The sequence below is a fragment of the Mustelus asterias genome, chromosome 31, assembly GCF_964213995.1.
Source record: "Mustelus asterias chromosome 31, sMusAst1.hap1.1, whole genome shotgun sequence".
NCBI lineage: Eukaryota > Metazoa > Chordata > Chondrichthyes > Carcharhiniformes > Triakidae > Mustelus > Mustelus asterias.
Genome location: NC_135831.1, coordinates 6,308,753 through 6,332,094, shown reverse-complemented (window position 1 = coordinate 6,332,094; position 23,342 = coordinate 6,308,753). Strand labels below are relative to the sequence as shown.

General features: G+C 52.0%; 2 protein-coding genes across 2 annotated transcripts; both read left to right on the top strand.

Moving 5' to 3' along the window:
* Window positions 1-5,972: 5,972 nt before the first annotated feature.
* LOC144481647 (uncharacterized) lies at window positions 5,973-13,477 on the top strand. The gene is made up of 5 exons (XM_078200780.1): window positions 5,973-6,572; window positions 7,311-7,573; window positions 9,104-9,734; window positions 11,607-12,362; window positions 13,220-13,477. The coding sequence occupies exons 1-5, from the start codon at window positions 5,973-5,975 to the stop codon at window positions 13,475-13,477; spliced, it is 2,508 nt and encodes an 835-aa protein (XP_078056906.1).
* Window positions 13,478-17,135: 3,658 nt separating this feature from the next.
* LOC144481646 (uncharacterized) lies at window positions 17,136-20,032 on the top strand. The gene is made up of 3 exons (XM_078200779.1): window positions 17,136-17,954; window positions 18,207-18,854; window positions 19,619-20,032. The coding sequence occupies exons 1-3, from the start codon at window positions 17,136-17,138 to the stop codon at window positions 20,030-20,032; spliced, it is 1,881 nt and encodes a 626-aa protein (XP_078056905.1).
* The last annotated feature ends 3,310 nt before the right edge of the window (window positions 20,033-23,342 follow it).

Here is a 23,342-nt window from a genome sequence, read left to right as displayed (position 1 = left end):
CAAGCACCACGGAAAGCAGTGTAACCACATCAACAAGCACGGTGGATGGCAACATAACCACATCACCAAGCACGATGGAAAGCAGCATAACCACATCACCAAGCGCTGCAGAAACAAGCGAAAACACATCACCAAGCACCATGGAAAGCAGTGTAACCACATCACCAAGCACCGTGGAAAGCAGCGTAACCACATCACCAGGCACGATGGAAAGCAGCATGACCACATCACCAAGCACTGCGGAAACCAGCAAAAACACATCACCAAGCTCCATGGAAAGCAGCGTAACCACATCACCAAGCACTGCGGAAAGCAGCATAACAGCATTACCAAGCACTGCAGAAAGCCTAACCACATCACCAAGCACCGCGGAAAGCAGCGTAACCACATTCCCTGGCACCGCGGAAAGCAGCAAAACGACATCACGAAGCACCACGGATAGCAGCCGAACCACATCCCCAAGCAGGACGGAAAGTAGTGTAAGCACATCAACAAGCACCATGGAAAGCAGCATCACCACATCGCAAAGCACTGCGGAAAGCACCATCACCACATCACCAAGCACCGCTGAAAGCAGCGTAACCAGCTCAGCAAGCATGATGGAAAGCAGCGTATTCACCTCACGAAGCACAATAGAAAGCAGCGTAACCACATCACCAAGCACCGTGGAACGCAGTACAACCTCAGCACCAAGCACGATGGACAGCAGAGTAACCACATCACCAAGCACTGCGGAAATCCTAACCGCATCACCAAGCACTGCGGAAAGCAGCGTAACCACATCTCCAAGCTCTGCGGAAAGCCTAACCACATCACCAAGCACTGCGGAAAGCAGCGTAACCACATCTCCAAGGACCGCGGAAAGCACCATAACCACATCACCAAGCGCTGCGGAAAGCCTAACCACATCACCAAGAGCTGCGGAAAGCAGCATAACCACATCAGCAAGCACCGCGGAAATCAGTGTAACTACATCCCCAGGCATTGCTGAAAGCAGTGTAACCACATCACCAAGCACTGCGGAAAGCAGCGTAACCACATCACCAAGCACAGCGGAAAGCAGTGAAACCACATCACCAAGCACTGCGGAAAGCAGTGAAACCACATCACCAAGCACTGCGGAAAGCAGCGTAACCACATCACCAAGCACTGCGGAAAGCAGTGAAACCACATCACCAAGCACTGCGGAAAGCAGCGTAACCACATCACCAAGCACTGCGGAAAGCAGTGAAACCACATCACCAAGCACCAAGGAAAGCAGCGAAACCACATCACCAAGCACAGTGGTAAGCAACGAAACCACATCACCAAGCACAGCAGTAAGCAACGAAACCACATCACCAAGCACCACGGCAAGCAACGAAACCACATCACCAAGCACCGCGGCAAGCAACGAAACCACATCACCAAGCACTGCGGAAAGCAGTGAAACCACATCACCAAGCACTGCGGAAAGCAGCGTAACCACATCACCAAGCACCACGGCAAGCAGCGAAACCACATCACCAAGCACTGCGGAAAGCAGCATAACCACATCACCAAGCACTGCGGAAAGCAGTGAAACCACATCACCAAGCACCAAGGAAAGCAGCGAAACCACATCATCAAGCACAGCGGTAAGCAACGAAACCACATCACCGAGCACAGCGGTAAGCAACGAAACCACATCACCAAGCACCACGGCAAGCAACGAAACCACATCACCAAGCACCACGGCAAGCAACGAAACCACATCACCAAGCACTGCGGAAAGCAGTGAAACCACATCACCAAGCACTGCGGAAAGCAGCGTAACCACATCACCAAGCACCATGGCAAGCAGCGAAACCACATCACCAAGCACTGCGGAAAGCAGTGAAACCACATCATCAAGCACCAAGGAAAGCAGCGAAACCACATCACCAAGCACTGCGGAAAGCAGCGTAACCACATCACCAAGCACCATGGCAAGCAGCGAAACCACATCACCAAGCACTGCGGAAAGCAGCATAACCACATCACCAAACACCAAGGAAAGCAGTGAAACCACATCACCAAACACCAAGGAAAGCAGTGAAACCACATCACCAAGCACCACGGCAAGCAGCGAAACCACATCACCAAGCACTGCGGAAAGCAGTGAAACCACATCACCAAGCACTGCGGAAAGCAGTGTAACCACATCACCAAACACCAAGGAAAGCAGTGAAACCACATCACCAAGCACCGCGGAAAGCAGCGTAACCACATCACCAAGCACCGTGGAAAGCAGTGGAACCACATCACCCAGCACTGCGGGAAGCAGCGTCACCACTGTACAAAACACGATGGAAAGCAGTGTAACCAAATCACCGAGCACGATGGAAAGCACTGGATCCACATCACCAAGCACCACAGAAAGCAGCATAACCACATCACCAAGCACGATGGACATCAGCGTGACAACAACTCAAGGCATCGCAGAAAGCAGTGTATCCACATCACCAAGCACAGCTGAAAGCACAGTAACCACATCAACAAGCACCATAGAAAGCAGAGAAACCACATCACCCAGCATCGCGGCAAGCAGCGTAACCACATCACCAAGCACCGCAGAAAACACCATTACCACATCACCAAGCACCACGGAAAGCAGTGTAACCACATCAACAAGCACGGTGGATGGCAACATAACCACATCACCAAGCACGATGGAAAGCAGCATAACCACATCACCAAGCGCTGCAGAAACAAGCGAAAACACATCACCAAGCACCATGGAAAGCAGTGTAACCACATCACCAAGCACCGTGGAAAGCAGCGTAACCACATCACCAGGCACGATGGAAAGCAGCATGACCACATCACCAAGCACTGCGGAAACCAGCAAAAACACATCACCAAGCTCCATGGAAAGCAGCGTAACCACATCACCAAGCACTGCGGAAAGCAGCATAACAGCATTACCAAGCACTGCAGAAAGCCTAACCACATCACCAAGCACCGCGGAAAGCAGCGTAACCACATTCCCTGGCACCGCGGAAAGCAGCAAAACGACATCACGAAGCACCACGGATAGCAGCCGAACCACATCCCCAAGCAGGACGGAAAGTAGTGTAAGCACATCAACAAGCACCATGGAAAGCAGCATCACCACATCACCAAGCACCGCTGAAAGCAGCGTAACCAGCTCAGCAAGCATGATGGAAAGCAGCGTATTCACCTCACGAAGCACAATAGAAAGCAGAGTAACCACATCACCAAGCACTGCGGAAATCCTAACCGCATCACCAAGCACTGCGGAAAGCAGCGTAACCACATCTCCAAGCTCTGCGGAAAGCCTAACCACATCACCAAGCACCACGGCAAGCAGCGAAACCACATCACCAAGCACTGCGGAAAGCAGTGAAACCACATCACCAAGCACTGCGGAAAGCAGTGTAACCACATCACCAAACACCAAGGAAAGCAGTGAAACCACATCACCAAGCACCGCGGAAAGCAGCGTAACCACATCACCAAGCACCGTGGAAAGCAGTGGAACCACATCACCCAGCACTGCGGGAAGCAGCGTCACCACTGTACAAAACACGATGGAAAGCAGTGTAACCAAATCACCGAGCACGATGGAAAGCACTGGATCCACATCACCAAGCACCACAGAAAGCAGCATAACCACATCACCAAGCACGATGGACATCAGCGTGACAACAACTCAAGGCATCGCAGAAAGCAGTGTATCCACATCACCAAGCACAGCTGAAAGCACAGTAACCACATCAACAAGCACCATAGAAAGCAGAGAAACCACATCACCCAGCATCGCGGCAAGCAGCGTAACCACATCACCAAGCACCGCAGAAAACACCATTACCACATCACCAAGCACCACGGAAAGCAGTGTAACCACATCAACAAGCACGGTGGATGGCAACATAACCACATCACCAAGCACGATGGAAAGCAGCATAACCACATCACCAAGCGCTGCAGAAACAAGCGAAAACACATCACCAAGCACCATGGAAAGCAGTGTAACCACATCACCAAGCACCGTGGAAAGCAGCGTAACCACATCACCAGGCACGATGGAAAGCAGCATGACCACATCACCAAGCACTGCGGAAACCAGCAAAAACACATCACCAAGCTCCATGGAAAGCAGCGTAACCACATCACCAAGCACTGCGGAAAGCAGCATAACAGCATTACCAAGCACTGCAGAAAGCCTAACCACATCACCAAGCACCGCGGAAAGCAGCGTAACCACATTCCCTGGCACCGCGGAAAGCAGCAAAACGACATCACGAAGCACCACGGATAGCAGCCGAACCACATCCCCAAGCAGGACGGAAAGTAGTGTAAGCACATCAACAAGCACCATGGAAAGCAGCATCACCACATCACCAAGCACCGCTGAAAGCAGCGTAACCAGCTCAGCAAGCATGATGGAAAGCAGCGTATTCACCTCACGAAGCACAATAGAAAGCAGAGTAACCACATCACCAAGCACTGCGGAAATCCTAACCGCATCACCAAGCACTGCGGAAAGCAGCGTAACCACATCTCCAAGCTCTGCGGAAAGCCTAACCACATCACCAAGCACTGCGGAAAGCAGCGTAACCACATCTCCAAGGACCGCGGAAAGCAGCATAACCACATCACCTGGCACGATGGAAAGCAGTGAAACCACATCCCCTGGCACCGCGGAAAACAGAGTAACAACATCACGAAGCACCATGGAAAGCAGCCTAACCACATCACCAAGCATGATGGAAAGCAGAGTAACCACACCACCAAGTACTGTGGAAAGCAGCTTAACCACATCACCAAGCACAGCGGAAAGCAGCGAAACCACATCCTCTGGCACCACGGAAAGCAGTGTAACATCACGAAGCACCATGGAAAGCAGCCTAACCACATCCCCAAGCACGATGGAAAGCAGCGTAACCATATCATCAAGTACCACGGAAAGCAGCATGACCACATCACCAAGCACCGCGGAAAGCAGCGTAACCACATCTCCAAGTACCACGGAAAGCAGCATGACCACATCACCAAGCACTGCGGAAAGCAGCGAAACCACATCCCCTGGCACCGCGGAAAACAGAGTAACAACATCACGAAGCACCATGGAAAGCAGCCTAACCACATCACCAAGCATGATGGAAAGCAGAGTAACCACATCACCAAGTACTGTGGAAAGCAGCTTAACCACATCACCAAGCACAGCGGAAAGCAGCGAAACCACATCCCCTGGCACCACGGAAAGCAGTGTAACATCACGAAGCACCATGGAAAGCAGCCTAACCACATCCCCAAGCACGATGGAAAGCAGCGTAACCATATCATCAAGTACCACGGAAAGCAGCATGACCACATCACCAAGCACCGCGGAAAGCAGCGTAACCACATCTCCAAGTACCACGGAAAGCAGCATAACCACATCACCAAGCGCTGCAGAAACAAGCGAAAACACATCACCAAGCACCATGGAAAGCAGTGTAACCACATCACCAAGCACCGTGGAAAGCAGCGTAACCACATCACCAGGCACGATGGAAAGCAGCATGACCACATCACCAAGCACTGCGGAAACCAGCAAAAACACATCACCAAGCTCCATGGAAAGCAGCGTGACCACATCACCAAGCACTGCGGAAAGCAGCAAAAACACATCACCAAGCTCCATGGAAAGCAGCGTAACCACATCACCAAGCACTGCGGAAAGCAGCATAACTGCATTACCAAGCACTGCAGAAAGCCTAACCACATCACCAAGCACCGCGGAAAGCAGCGTAACCACATTCCCTGGCACCGCGGAAAGCAGCAAAACGACATCACGAAGCACCACGGATAGCAGCCGAACCACATCCCCAAGCAGGACGGAAAGTAGCGTAAGCACATCAACAAGCACCATGGAAAGCAGCATCACCACATCGCAAAGCACTGCGGAAAGCACCATCACCACATCACCAAGCACCGCTGAAAGCAGCGTAACCAGCTCAGCAAGCATGATGGAAAGCAGCGTATTCACCTCACGAAGCACAATAGAAAGCAGCGTAACCACATCACCAAGCACCGTGGAACGCAGTACAACCTCAGCACCAAGCACGATGGACAGCAGAGTAACCACATCACCAAGCACTGCGGAAATCCTAACCGCATCACCAAGCACTGCGGAAAGCAGCGTAACCACATCTCCAAGCTCTGTGGAAAGCCTAACCACATCACCAAGCACTGCGGAAAGCAGCGTAACCACATCTCCAAGGACCGCGGAAAGCACCATAACCACATCACCAAGCGCTGCGGAAAGCCTAACCACATCACCAAGAGCTGCGGAAAGCAGCGTAACCACATCAGCAAGCACCGCGGAAATCAGTGTAACTACATCCCCAGGCATTGCTGAAAGCAGTGTAACCACATCACCACGCACTGCGATAAGCAGAGTATCCACATCACCAAGCACTGCAGAAAGTAGCGTAACCACAGTACCAAGCACGATAGAAAGCAGAGTAACCACATCACCAGGTACTGTGGAAAGCAGCATAACCACATCACCTGGCACGATGGAAAGCAGTGAAACCACATCCCCTGGCACCGCGGAAAACAGAGTAACAACATCACGAAGCACCATGGAAAGCAGCCTAACCACATCACCAAGCATGATGGAAAGCAGAGTAACCACATCACCAAGTACTGTGGAAAGCAGCTTAACCACATCACCAAGCACAGCGGAAAGCAGCGAAACCACATCCCCTGGCACCACGGAAAGCAGTGTAACATCACGAAGCACCATGGAAAGCAGCCTAACCACATCCCCAAGCACGATGGAAAGCAGCGTAACCATATCATCAAGTACCACGGAAAGCAGCATGACCACATCACCAAGCACCACGGAAAGCAGCGTAACCACATCTCCAAGTACCACGGAAAGCAGCATGACCACATCACCAAGCACTGCGGAAAGCAGCGAAACCACATCCCCTGGCACCGCAGAAAACAGAGTAACAACATCACGAAGCACCATGGAAAGCAGCCTAACCACATCACCAAGCAAGATGGAAAGCAGAGTAACCACATCACCAAGTACTGTGGAAAGCAGCTTAACCACATCACCAAGCACAGCGGAAAGCAGCGAAACCACATCCCCTGGCACCACGGAAAGCAGTGTAACATCACGAAGCACCATGGAAAGCAGCCTAACCACATCCCCAAGCACGATGGAAAGCAGCGTAACCATATCATCAAGTACCACGGAAAGCAGCATGACCACATCACCTGGCACGATGGACAGCAGTGAAACCACATCCCCAAGCACCGCGGAAAACAGAGTAACAACATCACCAAAGACCGTGGAAAGTAGCCGGACCACATCAACAAGCATGAAGGAAAGCAGTGTAACTCCATTAACAAGCACTGTAGAGAACAGCATAACCACATCATCAAGCACTGCTGAAAGGAGCAAAATCACATCACCAATCACGATGGAAAGCAGAGTAACCACATCAGCAAGCACTGCGGAAAGCAGCATAACCACATCCCCAAGCATTGCTGAAAGCAGTGTAACCACATCCCCAAGCACCGCGGAAAGTAGTGTAACCACAACACCAAGGTTCACAGAAAGCAGCGAAACCACATCCCCTGGCACCACAGAAAGCAGTGCAACAACATCACGAAGCACCATGGAAAGCAGCCTAACCACATCCCCAAGCATGATGGAAAGCAGCGTAACCATATCACCAAGCACCGCGGAAAGCAGCGTAATAACATCTCCAAGCACAGTGGATGGCAGCATAACCACATCCCCAAGCAGGATGGAAAGCAGAATTACCTCATCAGCAAGCACCATGGAAATCAGCGTCACCACATCCCCAAGCATTGCTGAAAGCAGTGTAACCACATCACCAAGCACCGTGGAAAGCAGACTAACCACATCACCAAGCATGATGGAAAGCAGCGTAACCACATCACCTGGCACGATGGAAAGCAGTGAAACCACATCATCAAGCACAGCGGTAAGCAACGAAACCACATCACCAAGCACAGCGGTAAGCAACGAAACCACATCACCAAGCACCACGGCAAGCAACGAAACCACATCACCAAGCACCACGGCAAGCAACGAAACCACATCACCAAGCACCAAGGAAAGCAACGTAACCACATCACCAAGCACTGCGGAAAGCAGTGAAACCATATCACCAAGCACCGCGGAAAGCAGCGTAACCACATCACCAAGCACTGCGGAAAGCAGTGAAACCACATCACCAAGCACTGCGGAAAGCAGCGTAACCACATCACCAAGCACTGCGGAAAGCAGTGAAACCACATCACCAAGCACCAAGGAAAGCAGCGAAACCACATCACCAAGCACAGCGGTAAGCAACGAAACCACATCACCAAGCACAGCGGTAAGCAACGAAACCACATCACCAAGCACCACGGCAAGCAACGAAACCACATCACCAAGCACCACGGCAAGCAACGAAACCACATCACCAAGCACTGCGGAAAGCAGTGAAACCACATCACCAAGCACTGCGGAAAGCAGCGTAACCACATCACCAAGCACCACGGCAAGCAGCGAAACCACATCACCAAGCACTGCGGAAAGCAGCGTAACCACATCACCAAGCACTGCGGAAAGCAGTGAAACCACATCACCAAGCACCAAGGAAAGCAGCGAAACCACATCATCAAACACAGCGGTAAGCAACGAAACCACATCACCAAGCACAGCGGTAAGCAACGAAACCACATCACCAAGCACCACGGCAAGCAACGAAACCACATCACCAAGCACCACGGCAAGCAACGAAACCACATCACCAAGCACTGCGGAAAGCAGTGAAACCACATCACCAAGCACTGCGGAAAGCAGCGTAAACACATCACCAAGCACCACGGCAAGCAGCGAAACCACATCACCAAGCACTGCGGAAAGCAGCGTAACCACATCACCAAGCACCACGGCAAGCAGCGAAACCACATCACCAAGCACTGCGGAAAGCAGCGTAACCACATCACCAAACACCAAGGAAAGCAGTGAAACCACATCACCAAACACCAAGGAAAGCAGTGAAACCACATCACCAAGCACCACGGCAAGCAGCGAAACCACATCACCAAACACCAAGGAAAGCAGTGAAACCACATCACCAAGCACCACGGCAAGCAGCGAAACCACATCACCAAGCACCAAGGAAAGCAGCGAAAGCACATCATCAAGCACAGCGGTAAGCAACGAAACCACATCACCAAGCACAGCGGTAAGCAACGAAACCACATCACCAAGCACCACGGCAAGCAACGAAACCACATCACCAAGCACCACGGCAAGTAACGAAACCACATCACCAAGCACCACGGCAAGCAATGAAACCACATCACCAAGCACCACGGCAAGCAACGAAACCACATCACCAAGCACCACGGCAAGCAACGAAACCACATCACCAAGCACTGCGGAAAGCAGTGAAACCACATCACCAAGCACCACGGCAAGTAACGAAACCACATCACCAAGCACCACGGCAAGCAACGAAACCACATCACCAAGCACCACGGCAAGCAACGAAACCACATCACCAAGCACCACGGCAAGCAGCGAAACCACATCACCAAGCACTGCGGAAAGCAGCGTAACCACAGCACCAAGCACCACGGCAAGCAGCGAAACCACATCACCAAGCACTGCGGAAAGCAGCGTAACCACATCACCAAGCACCACGGCAAGCAGCGAAACCACATCACCAAGCACTGCGGAAAGCAGCGAAACCACATCACCAAGCACTGCGGAAAGCAGCGTAACCACATCACCAAGCACCACGGCAAGCAGCGAAACCACATCACCAAGCACTGCGGAAAGCAGCGTAACCACATCACCAAACACCAAGGAAAGCAGTGAAACCACATCACCAAACACCAAGGAAAGCAGTGAAACCACATCACCAAGCACCACGGCAAGCAGCGAAACCACATCACCAAGCACTGCGGAAAGCAGTGAAACCACATCACCAAGCACTGCGGAAAGCAGTGTAACCACATCACCAAACACCAAGGAAAGCAGTGAAACCACATCACCAAGCACCGCGGAAAGCAGCGTAACCACATCACCAAGCACCGCGGAAAGCAGTGGAACCACATCACCCAGCACTGCGGAAAGCAGCGTCACCACTGTACAAAACACGATGGAAAGCAGTGTAACCAAATCACCGAGCACGATGGAAAGCACTGGATCCACATCACCAAGCACCACAGAAAGCAGCATAACCACATCACCAAGCACGATGGACATCAGCGTGACAACAACTCAAGGCATCGCAGAAAGCAGTGTATCCACATCACCAAGCACAGCTGAAAGCACAGTAACCACATCAACAAGCACCATCGAAAGCAGAGAAACCACATCACCCAGCATCGCGGCAAGCAGCGTAACCACATCACCAAGCACCGCAGAAAACACCATTACCACATCACCAAGCACCACGGAAAGCAGTGTAACCACATCAACAAGCACGGTGGATGGCAACATAACCACATCACCAAGCACGATGGAAAGCAGCATAACCACATCACCAAGCGCTGCAGAAACAAGCGAAAACACATCACCAAGCACCATGGAAAGCAGTGTAACCACATCACCAAGCACCGTGGAAAGCAGCGTAACCACATCACCAGGCACGATGGAAAGCAGCATGACCACATCACCAAGCACTGCGGAAACCAGCAAAAACACATCACCAAGCTCCATGGAAAGCAGCGTAACCACATCACCAAGCACTGCGGAAAGCAGCATAACAGCATTACCAAGCACTGCAGAAAGCCTAACCACATCACCAAGCACCGCGGAAAGCAGCGTAACCACATTCCCTGGCACCGCGGAAAGCAGCAAAACGACATCACGAAGCACCACGGATAGCAGCCGAACCACATCCCCAAGCAGGACGGAAAGTAGTGTAAGCACATCAACAAGCACCATGGAAAGCAGCATCACCACATCGCAAAGCACTGCGGAAAGCACCATCACCACATCACCAAGCACCGCTGAAAGCAGCGTAACCAGCTCAGCAAGCATGATGGAAAGCAGCGTATTCACCTCACGAAGCACAATAGAAAGCAGCGTAACCACATCACCAAGCACCGTGGAACGCAGTACAACCTCAGCACCAAGCACGATGGACAGCAGAGTAACCACATCACCAAGCACTGCGGAAATCCTAACCGCATCACCAAGCACTGCGGAAAGCAGCGTAACCACATCTCCAAGCTCTGCGGAAAGCCTAACCACATCACCAAGCACTGCGGAAAGCAGCGTAACCACATCTCCAAGGACCGCGGAAAGCACCATAACCACATCACCAAGCGCTGCGGAAAGCCTAACCACATCACCAAGAGCTGCGGAAAGCAGCATAACCACATCAGCAAGCACCGCGGAAATCAGTGTAACTACATCCCCAGGCATTGCTGAAAGCAGTGTAACCACATCACCAAGCACTGCGGAAAGCAGCGTAACCACATCACCAAGCACAGCGGAAAGCAGTGAAACCACATCACCAAGCACTGCGGAAAGCAGTGAAACCACATCACCAAGCACTGCGGAAAGCAGCGTAACCACATCACCAAGCACTGCGGAAAGCAGTGAAACCACATCACCAAGCACTGCGGAAAGCAGCGTAACCACATCACCAAGCACTGCGGAAAGCAGTGAAACCACATCACCAAGCACCAAGGAAAGCAGCGAAACCACATCACCAAGCACAGTGGTAAGCAACGAAACCACATCACCAAGCACAGCAGTAAGCAACGAAACCACATCACCAAGCACCACGGCAAGCAACGAAACCACATCACCAAGCACCGCGGCAAGCAACGAAACCACATCACCAAGCACTGCGGAAAGCAGTGAAACCACATCACCAAGCACTGCGGAAAGCAGCGTAACCACATCACCAAGCACCACGGCAAGCAGCGAAACCACATCACCAAGCACTGCGGAAAGCAGCATAACCACATCACCAAGCACTGCGGAAAGCAGTGAAACCACATCACCAAGCACCAAGGAAAGCAGCGAAACCACATCATCAAGCACAGCGGTAAGCAACGAAACCACATCACCGAGCACAGCGGTAAGCAACGAAACCACATCACCAAGCACCACGGCAAGCAACGAAACCACATCACCAAGCACCACGGCAAGCAACGAAACCACATCACCAAGCACTGCGGAAAGCAGTGAAACCACATCACCAAGCACTGCGGAAAGCAGCGTAACCACATCACCAAGCACCACGGCAAGCAGCGAAACCACATCACCAAGCACTGCGGAAAGCAGTGAAACCACATCATCAAGCACCAAGGAAAGCAGCGAAACCACATCACCAAGCACTGCGGAAAGCAGCGTAACCACATCACCAAGCACCATGGCAAGCAGCGAAACCACATCACCAAGCACTGCGGAAAGCAGCATAACCACATCACCAAACACCAAGGAAAGCAGTGAAACCACATCACCAAACACCAAGGAAAGCAGTGAAACCACATCACCAAGCACCACGGCAAGCAGCGAAACCACATCACCAAGCACTGCGGAAAGCAGTGAAACCACATCACCAAGCACTGCGGAAAGCAGTGTAACCACATCACCAAACACCAAGGAAAGCAGTGAAACCACATCACCAAGCACCGCGGAAAGCAGCGTAACCACATCACCAAGCACCGTGGAAAGCAGTGGAACCACATCACCCAGCACTGCGGGAAGCAGCGTCACCACTGTACAAAACACGATGGAAAGCAGTGTAACCAAATCACCGAGCACGATGGAAAGCACTGGATCCACATCACCAAGCACCACAGAAAGCAGCATAACCACATCACCAAGCACGATGGACATCAGCGTGACAACAACTCAAGGCATCGCAGAAAGCAGTGTATCCACATCACCAAGCACAGCTGAAAGCACAGTAACCACATCAACAAGCACCATAGAAAGCAGAGAAACCACATCACCCAGCATCGCGGCAAGCAGCGTAACCACATCACCAAGCACCGCAGAAAACACCATTACCACATCACCAAGCACCACGGAAAGCAGTGTAACCACATCAACAAGCACGGTGGATGGCAACATAACCACATCACCAAGCACGATGGAAAGCAGCATAACCACATCACCAAGCGCTGCAGAAACAAGCGAAAACACATCACCAAGCACCATGGAAAGCAGTGTAACCACATCACCAAGCACCGTGGAAAGCAGCGTAACCACATCACCAGGCACGATGGAAAGCAGCATGACCACATCACCAAGCACTGCGGAAACCAGCAAAAACACATCACCAAGCTCCATGGAAAGCAGCGTAACCACATCACCAAGCACTGCGGAAAGCAGCATAACAGCATTACCAAGCACTGCAGAAAGCCTAACCACATCACCAAGCACCGCGGAAAGCAGCGTAACCACATTCCCTGGCACCGCGGAAAGCAGCAAAACGACATCACGAAGCACCACGGATAGCAGCCGAACCACATCCCCAAGCAGGACGGAAAGTAGTGTAAGCACATCAACAAGCACCATGGAAAGCAGCATCACCACATCACCAAGCACCGCTGAAAGCAGCGTAACCAGCTCAGCAAGCATGATGGAAAGCAGCGTATTCACCTCACGAAGCACAATAGAAAGCAGAGTAACCACATCACCAAGCACTGCGGAAATCCTAACCGCATCACCAAGCACTGCGGAAAGCAGCGTAACCACATCTCCAAGCTCTGCGGAAAGCCTAACCACATCACCAAGCACTGCGGAAAGCAGCGTAACCACATCTCCAAGGACCGCGGAAAGCAGCATAACCACATCACCTGGCACGATGGAAAGCAGTGAAACCACATCCCCTGGCACCGCGGAAAACAGAGTAACAACATCACGAAGCACCATGGAAAGCAGCCTAACCACATCACCAAGCATGATGGAAAGCAGAGTAACCACACCACCAAGTACTGTGGAAAGCAGCTTAACCACATCACCAAGCACAGCGGAAAGCAGCGAAACCACATCCTCTGGCACCACGGAAAGCAGTGTAACATCACGAAGCACCATGGAAAGCAGCCTAACCACATCCCCAAGCACGATGGAAAGCAGCGTAACCATATCATCAAGTACCACGGAAAGCAGCATGACCACATCACCAAGCACCGCGGAAAGCAGCGTAACCACATCTCCAAGTACCACGGAAAGCAGCATGACCACATCACCAAGCACTGCGGAAAGCAGCGAAACCACATCCCCTGGCACCGCGGAAAACAGAGTAACAACATCACGAAGCACCATGGAAAGCAGCCTAACCACATCACCAAGCATGATGGAAAGCAGAGTAACCACATCACCAAGTACTGTGGAAAGCAGCTTAACCACATCACCAAGCACAGCGGAAAGCAGCGAAACCACATCCCCTGGCACCACGGAAAGCAGTGTAACATCACGAAGCACCATGGAAAGCAGCCTAACCACATCCCCAAGCACGATGGAAAGCAGCGTAACCATATCATCAAGTACCACGGAAAGCAGCATGACCACATCACCAAGCACCGCGGATAGCAGCGTAACCACATCTCCAAGTACCACGGAAAGCAGCATAACCACATCACCAAGCGCTGCAGAAACAAGCGAAAACACATCACCAAGCACCATGGAAAGCAGTGTAACCACATCACCAAGCACCGTGGAAAGCAGCGTAACCACATCACCAGGCACGATGGAAAGCAGCATGACCACATCACCAAGCACTGCGGAAACCAGCAAAAACACATCACCAAGCTCCATGGAAAGCAGCGTGACCACATCACCAAGCACTGCGGAAAGCAGCAAAAACACATCACCAAGCTCCATGGAAAGCAGCGTAACCACATCACCAAGCACTGCGGAAAGCAGCATAACTGCATTACCAAGCACTGCAGAAAGCCTAACCACATCACCAAGCACCGCGGAAAGCAGCGTAACCACATTCCCTGGCACCGCGGAAAGCAGCAAAACGACATCACGAAGCACCACGGATAGCAGCCGAACCACATCCCCAAGCAGGACGGAAAGTAGCGTAAGCACATCAACAAGCACCATGGAAAGCAGCATCACCACATCGCAAAGCACTGCGGAAAGCACCATCACCACATCACCAAGCACCGCTGAAAGCAGCGTAACCAGCTCAGCAAGCATGATGGAAAGCAGCGTATTCACCTCACGAAGCACAATAGAAAGCAGCGTAACCACATCACCAAGCACCGTGGAACGCAGTACAACCTCAGCACCAAGCACGATGGACAGCAGAGTAACCACATCACCAAGCACTGCGGAAATCCTAACCGCATCACCAAGCACTGCGGAAAGCAGCGTAACCACATCTCCAAGCTCTGTGGAAAGCCTAACCACATCACCAAGCACTGCGGAAAGCAGCGTAACCACATCTCCAAGGACCGCGGAAAGCACCATAACCACATCACCAAGCGCTGCGGAAAGCCTAACCACATCACCAAGAGCTGCGGAAAGCAGCGTAACCACATCAGCAAGCACCGCGGAAATCAGTGTAACTACATCCCCAGGCATTGCTGAAAGCAGTGTAACCACATCACCACGCACTGCGATAAGCAGAGTATCCACATCACCAAGCACTGCAGAAAGTAGCGTAACCACAGTACCAAGCACGATAGAAAGCAGAGTAACCACATCACCAGGTACTGTGGAAAGCAGCATAACCACATCACCTGGCACGATGGAAAGCAGTGAAACCACATCCCCTGGCACCGCGGAAAACAGAGTAACAACATCACGAAGCACCATGGAAAGCAGCCTAACCACATCACCAAGCATGATGGAAAGCAGAGTAACCACATCACCAAGTACTGTGGAAAGCAGCTTAACCACATCACCAAGCACAGCGGAAAGCAGCGAAACCACATCCCCTGGCACCACGGAAAGCAGTGTAACATCACGAAGCACCATGGAAAGCAGCCTAACCACATCCCCAAGCACGATGGAAAGCAGCGTAACCATATCATCAAGTACCACGGAAAGCAGCATGACCACATCACCAAGCACCACGGAAAGCAGCGTAACCACATCTCCAAGTACCACGGAAAGCAGCATGACCACATCACCAAGCACTGCGGAAAGCAGCGAAACCACATCCCCTGGCACCGCAGAAAACAGAGTAACAACATCACGAAGCACCATGGAAAGCAGCCTAACCACATCACCAAGCAAGATGGAAAGCAGAGTAACCACATCACCAAGTACTGTGGAAAGCAGCTTAACCACATCACCAAGCACAGCGGAAAGCAGCGAAACCACATCCCCTGGCACCACGGAAAGCAGTGTAACATCACGAAGCACCATGGAAAGCAGCCTAACCACATCCCCAAGCACGATGGAAAGCAGCGTAACCATATCATCAAGTACCACGGAAAGCAGCATGACCACATCACCTGGCACGATGGACAGCAGTGAAACCACATCCCCAAGCACCGCGGAAAACAGAGTAACAACATCACCAAAGACCGTGGAAAGTAGCCGGACCACATCAACAAGCATGAAGGAAAGCAGTGTAACTCCATTAACAAGCACTGTAGAGAACAGCATAACCACATCATCAAGCACTGCTGAAAGGAGCAAAATCACATCACCAATCACGATGGAAAGCAGAGTAACCACATCAGCAAGCACTGCGGAAAGCAGCATAACCACATCCCCAAGCATTGCTGAAAGCAGTGTAACCACATCCCCAAGCACCGCGGAAAGTAGTGTAACCACAACACCAAGGTTCACAGAAAGCAGCGAAACCACATCCCCTGGCACCACAGAAAGCAGTGCAACAACATCACGAAGCACCATGGAAAGCAGCCTAACCACATCCCCAAGCATGATGGAAAGCAGCGTAACCATATCACCAAGCACCGCGGAAAGCAGCGTAATAACATCTCCAAGCACAGTGGATGGCAGCATAACCACATCCCCAAGCAGGATGGAAAGCAGAATTACCTCATCAGCAAGCACCATGGAAATCAGCGTCACCACATCCCCAAGCATTGCTGAAAGCAGTGTAACCACATCACCAAGCACCGTGGAAAGCAGACTAACCACATCACCAAGCATGATGGAAAGCAGCGTAACCACATCACCTGGCACGATGGAAAGCAGTGAAACCACATCATCAAGCACAGCGGTAAGCAACGAAACCACATCACCAAGCACAGCGGTAAGCAACGAAACCACATCACCAAGCACCACGGCAAGCAACGAAACCACATCACCAAGCACCACGGCAAGCAACGAAACCACATCACCAAGCACCAAGGAAAGCAACGTAACCACATCACCAAGCACTGCGGAAAGCAGTGAAACCATATCACCAAGCACCGCGGAAAGCAGCGTAACCACATCACCAAGCACTGCGGAAAGCAGTGAAACCACATCACCAAGCACTGCGGAAAGCAGCGTAACCACATCACCAAGCACTGCGGAAAGCAGTGAAACCACATCACCAAGCACCAAGGAAAGCAGCGAAACCACATCACCAAGCACAGCGGTAAGCAACGAAACCACATCACCAAGCACAGCGGTAAGCAACGAAACCACATCACCAAGCACCACGGCAAGCAACGAAACCACATCACCAAGCACCACGGCAAGCAACGAAACCACATCACCAAGCACTGCGGAAAGCAGTGAAACCACATCACCAAGCACTGCGGAAAGCAGCGTAACCACATCACCAAGCACCACGGCAAGCAGCGAAACCACATCACCAAGCACTGCGGAAAGCAGCGTAACCACATCACCAAGCACTGCGGAAAGCAGTGAAACCACATCACCAAGCACCAAGGAAAGCAGCGAAACCACATCATCAAACACAGCGGTAAGCAACGAAACCACATCACCAAGCACAGCGGTAAGCAACGAAACCACATCACCAAGCACCACGGCAAGCAACGAAACCACATCACCAAGCACCACGGCAAGCAACGAAACCACATCACCAAGCACTGCGGAAAGCAGTGAAACCACATCACCAAGCACTGCGGAAAGCAGCGTAAACACATCACCAAGCACCACGGCAAGCAGCGAAACCACATCACCAAGCACTGCGGAAAGCAGCGTAACCACATCACCAAGCACCACGGCAAGCAGCGAAACCACATCACCAAGCACTGCGGAAAGCAGCGTAACCACATCACCAAACACCAAGGAAAGCAGTGAAACCACATCACCAAACACCAAGGAAAGCAGTGAAACCACATCACCAAGCACCACGGCAAGCAGCGAAACCACATCACCAAACACCAAGGAAAGCAGTGAAACCACATCACCAAGCACTGCGGAAAGCAGTGAAACCACATCACCAAGCACTGCGGAAAGCAGTGAAACCACATCACCAAGCACTGCGGAAAGCAGCGTAACCACATCACCAAGCACTGCGGAAAGCAGTGAAACCACATCACCAAGCACCAAGGAAAGCAGCGAAACCACATCACCAAGCACAGCGGTAAGCAACGAAACCACATCACCAAGCACAGCGGTAAGCAACGAAACCACATCACCAAGCACCACGGCAAGCAACGAAACCACATCACCAAGCACCACGGCAAGCAACGAAACCACATCACCAAGCACTGCGGAAAGCAGTGAAACCACATCACCAAGCACTGCGGAAAGCAGCGTAACCACATCACCAAGCACCACGGCAAGCAGCGAAACCACATCACCAAGCACTGCGGAAAGCAGCGTAACCACATCACCAAGCACTGCGGAAAGCAGTGAAACCACATCACCAAGCATCAAGGAAAGCAGCGAAACCACATCACCAAGCACAGCGGTAAGCAACGAAACCTCATCACCAAGCACAGCGGTAAGCAACGAAACCACATCACCAAGCACCACGGCAAGCAACGAAACCACATCACCAAGCACTGCGGAAAGCAGTGAAACCACATCACCAAGCACTGCGGAAAGCAGCGAAACCACATCACCAAGCACCACGGCAAGCAGCGAAACCACATCACCAAGCACTGCGGAAAGCAGCGTAACCACATCACCAAGCACGGTGGATGGCAACATAACCACATCACCAAGCACGATGGAAAGCAGCATAACCACATCACCAAGCGCTGCAGAAACATGCGAAAACACTTCACCAAGCACCATGGAAAGCAGTGTAACCACATCACCAAGCACCGTGGAAAGCAGTGTAACCACATCACCAAGCACCGTGGAAAGCAGCGTAACCACATCACCAGGCACGATGGAAAGCAGCATGACCACATCACCAAGCACTGCGGAAACCAGCAAAAACACATCACCAAGCTCCATGGAAAGCAGCGTAACCACATCACCAAGCACTGCGGAAAGCAGCATAACAGCATTACCAAGCACTGCAGAAAGCCTAACCACATCACCAAGCACCGCGGAAAGCAGCGTAACCACATTCCCTGGCACCGCGGAAAGCAGCAAAACGACATCACGAAGCACCACGGATAGCAGCCGAACCACATCCCCAAGCAGGACGGAAAGTAGTGTAAGCACATCAACAAGCACCATGGAAAGCAGCATCACCACATCGCAAAGCACTGCGGAAAGCACCATCACCATATCACCAAGCACCGCTGAAAGCAGCGTAACCAGCTCAGCAAGCATGATGGAAAGCAGCGTATTCACCTCACGAAGCACAATAGAAAGCAGCGTAACCACATCACCAAGCACCGTGGAACGCAGTACAACCTCAGCACCAAGCACGATGGACAGCAGAGTAACCACATCACCAAGCACTGCGGAAATCCTGACCGCATCACCAAGCACTGCGGAAAGCAGCGTAACCACATCTCCAAGCTCTGCGGAAAGCCTAACCACATCACCAAGCACTGCGGAAAGCAGCGTAACCACATCTCCAAGGACCGCGGAAAGCACCATAACCACATCACCAAGCGCTGCGGAAAGCCTAACCACATCACCAAGAGCTGCGGAAAGCAGCATAACCACATCAGCAAGCACCGCGGAAATCAGTGTAACTACATCCCCAGGCATTGCTGAAAGCAGTGTAACCACATCACCAAGCACTGCGGAAAGCAGCGTAACCACATCACCAAGCACTGCGGAAAGCAGTGAAACCACATCACCAAGCACTGCGGAAAGCAGTGTAACCACATCACCAAGCACTGCGGAAAGCAGTGAAACCACATCACCAAGCACTGCGGAAAGCAGCGTAACCACATCACCAAGCACTGCGGAAAGCAGTGAAACCACATCACCAAGCACTGCGGAAAGCAGTGAAACCACATCACCAAGCACCAAGGAAAGCAGTGAAACCACATCACCAAGCACAGCGGTAAGCAACGAAACCACATCACCAAGCACAGCAGTAAGCAACGAAACCACATCACCAAGCACCACGGCAAGCAACGAAACCACATCACCAAGCACCACGGCAAGCAACGAAACCACATCACCAAGCACTGCGGAAAGCAGTGAAACCACATCACCAAGCACCACGGCAAGCAGCGAAACCACATCACCAAGCACTGCGGAAAGCAGCGTAACCACATCACCAAGCACCACGGCAAGCAGCGAAACCACATCACCAAGCACTGCGGAAAGCAGCGTAACCACATCACCAAGCACTGCGGAAAGCAGTGAAACCACATCACCAAGCACCAAGGAAAGCAGCGAAACCACATCATCAAGCACCACGGCAAGCAACGAAACCACATCACCAAGCACCACGGCAAGCAACGAAACCACATCACCAAGCACTGTGGAAAGCAGTGAAACCACATCACCAAGCGCGGCGGAAAGCAGCGTAACCACATCACCAAGCACCACGGCAAGCAGCGAAACCACATCACCAAGCACTGCGGAAAGCAGTGAAACCACATCATCAAGCACCAAGGAAAGCAGCGAAACCACATCACCAAGCACCACGGCAAGCAGCGAAACCACATCACCAGGCACGATGGAAAGCAGCATGACCACATCACCAAGCACTGCGGAAACCAGCAAAAACACATCACCAAGCTCCATGGAAAGCAGCGTAACCACATCACCAAGCACTGCGGAAAGCAGCATAACAGCATTACCAAGCACTGCAGAAAGCCTAACCACATCACCAAGCACCGCGGAAAGCAGCGTAACCACATTCCCTGGCACCGCGGAAAGCAGCAAAACGACATCACGAAGCACCACGGATAGCAGCCGAACCACATCCCCAAGCAGGACGGAAAGTAGTGTAAGCACATCAACAAGCACCATGGAAAGCAGCATCACCACATCGCAAAGCACTGCGGAAAGCACCATCACCATATCACCAAGCACCGCTGAAAGCAGCGTAACCAGCTCAGCAAGCATGATGGAAAGCAGCGTATTCACCTCACGAAGCACAATAGAAAGCAGCGTAACCACATCACCAAGCACCGTGGAACGCAGTACAACCTCAGCACCAAGCACGATGGACAGCAGAGTAACCACATCACCAAGCACTGCGGAAATCCTAACCGCATCACCAAGCACTGCGGAAAGCAGCGTAACCACATCTCCAAGCTCTGCGGAAAGCCTAACCACATCACCAAGCACTGCGGAAAGCAGCGTAACCACATCTCCAAGGACCGCGGAAAGCACCATAACCACATCACCAAGCGCTGCGGAAAGCCTAACCACATCACCAAGAGCTGCGGAAAGCAGCATAACCACATCAGCAAGCACCGCGGAAATCAGTGTAACTACATCCCCAGGCATTGCTGAAAGCAGTGTAACCACATCACCAAGCACTGCGGAAAGCAGCGTAACCACATCACCAAGCACTGCGGAAAGCAGCGAAACCACATCACCAAGCACTGCGGAAAGCAGTGAAACCACATCACCAAGCACCAAGGAAAGCAGTGAAACCACATCACCAAGCACTGCGGAAAGCAGCGTAACCACATCACCAAGCACTGCGGAAAGCAGCGTAACCACATCACCAAGCACTGCGGAAAGCAGTGAAACCACATCACCAAGCACCAAGGAAAGCAGTGAAACCACATCACCAAGCACAGCGGTAAGCAACGAAACCACATCACCAAGCACAGCAGTAAGCAACGAAACCACATCACCAAGCGCTGCGGAAAGCAGCGTAACCACATCACCAAGCACCACGGCAAGCAGCGAAACCACATCACCAAGCACTGCGGAAAGCAGTGAAACCACATCACCAAGCACCAAGGAAAGCAGCGAAACCACATCACCAAGCACAGCGGTAAGCAACGAAACCACATCACCAAGCACAGCAGTAAGCAACGAAACCACATCACCAAGCACCACGGCAAGCAACGAAACCACATCACCAAGCACTGCGGAAAGCAGTGAAACCACATCACCAAGCACCACGGCAAGCAGCGAAACCACATCACCAAGCACTGCGGAAAGCAGCGTAACCACATCACCAAGCACCACGGCAAGCAGCGAAACCACATCACCAAGCACTGCGGAAAGCAGCGTAACCACATCACCAAGCACTGCGGAAAGCAGTGAAACCACATCACCAAGCACCAAGGAAAGCAGCGAAACCACATCATCAAGCACCACGGCAAGCAACGAAACCACATCACCAAGCACCACGGCAAGCAACGAAACCACATCACCAAGCACTGCGGAAAGCAGTGAAACCACATCACCAAGCGCGGCGGAAAGCAGCGTAACCACATCACCAAGCACCACGGCAAGCAGCGAAACCACATCACCAAGCACTGCGGAAAGCAGTGAAACCACATCATCAAGCACCAAGGAAAGCAGCGAAACCACATCACCAAGCACCACGGCAAGCAGCGAAACCACATCACCAGGCACGATGGAAAGCAGCATGACCACATCACCAAGCACTGCGGAAACCAGCAAAAACACATCACCAAGCTCCATGGAAAGCAGCGTAACCACATCACCAAGCACTGCGGAAAGCAGCATAACAGCATTACCAAGCACTGCAGAAAGCCTAACCACATCACCAAGCACCGCGGAAAGCAGCGTAACCACATTCCCTGGCACCGCGGAAAGCAGCAAAACGACATCACGAAGCACCACGGATAGCAGCCGAACCACATCCCCAAGCAGGACGGAAAGTAGTGTAAGCACATCAACAAGCACCATGGAAAGCAGCATCACCACATCGCAAAGCACTGCGGAAAGCACCATCACCATATCACCAAGCACCGCTGAAAGCAGCGTAACCAGCTCAGCAAGCATGATGGAAAGCAGCGTATTCACCTCACGAAGCACAATAGAAAGCAGCGTAACCACATCACCAAGCACCGTGGAACGCAGTACAACCTCAGCACCAAGCACGATGGACAGCAGAGTAACCACATCACCAAGC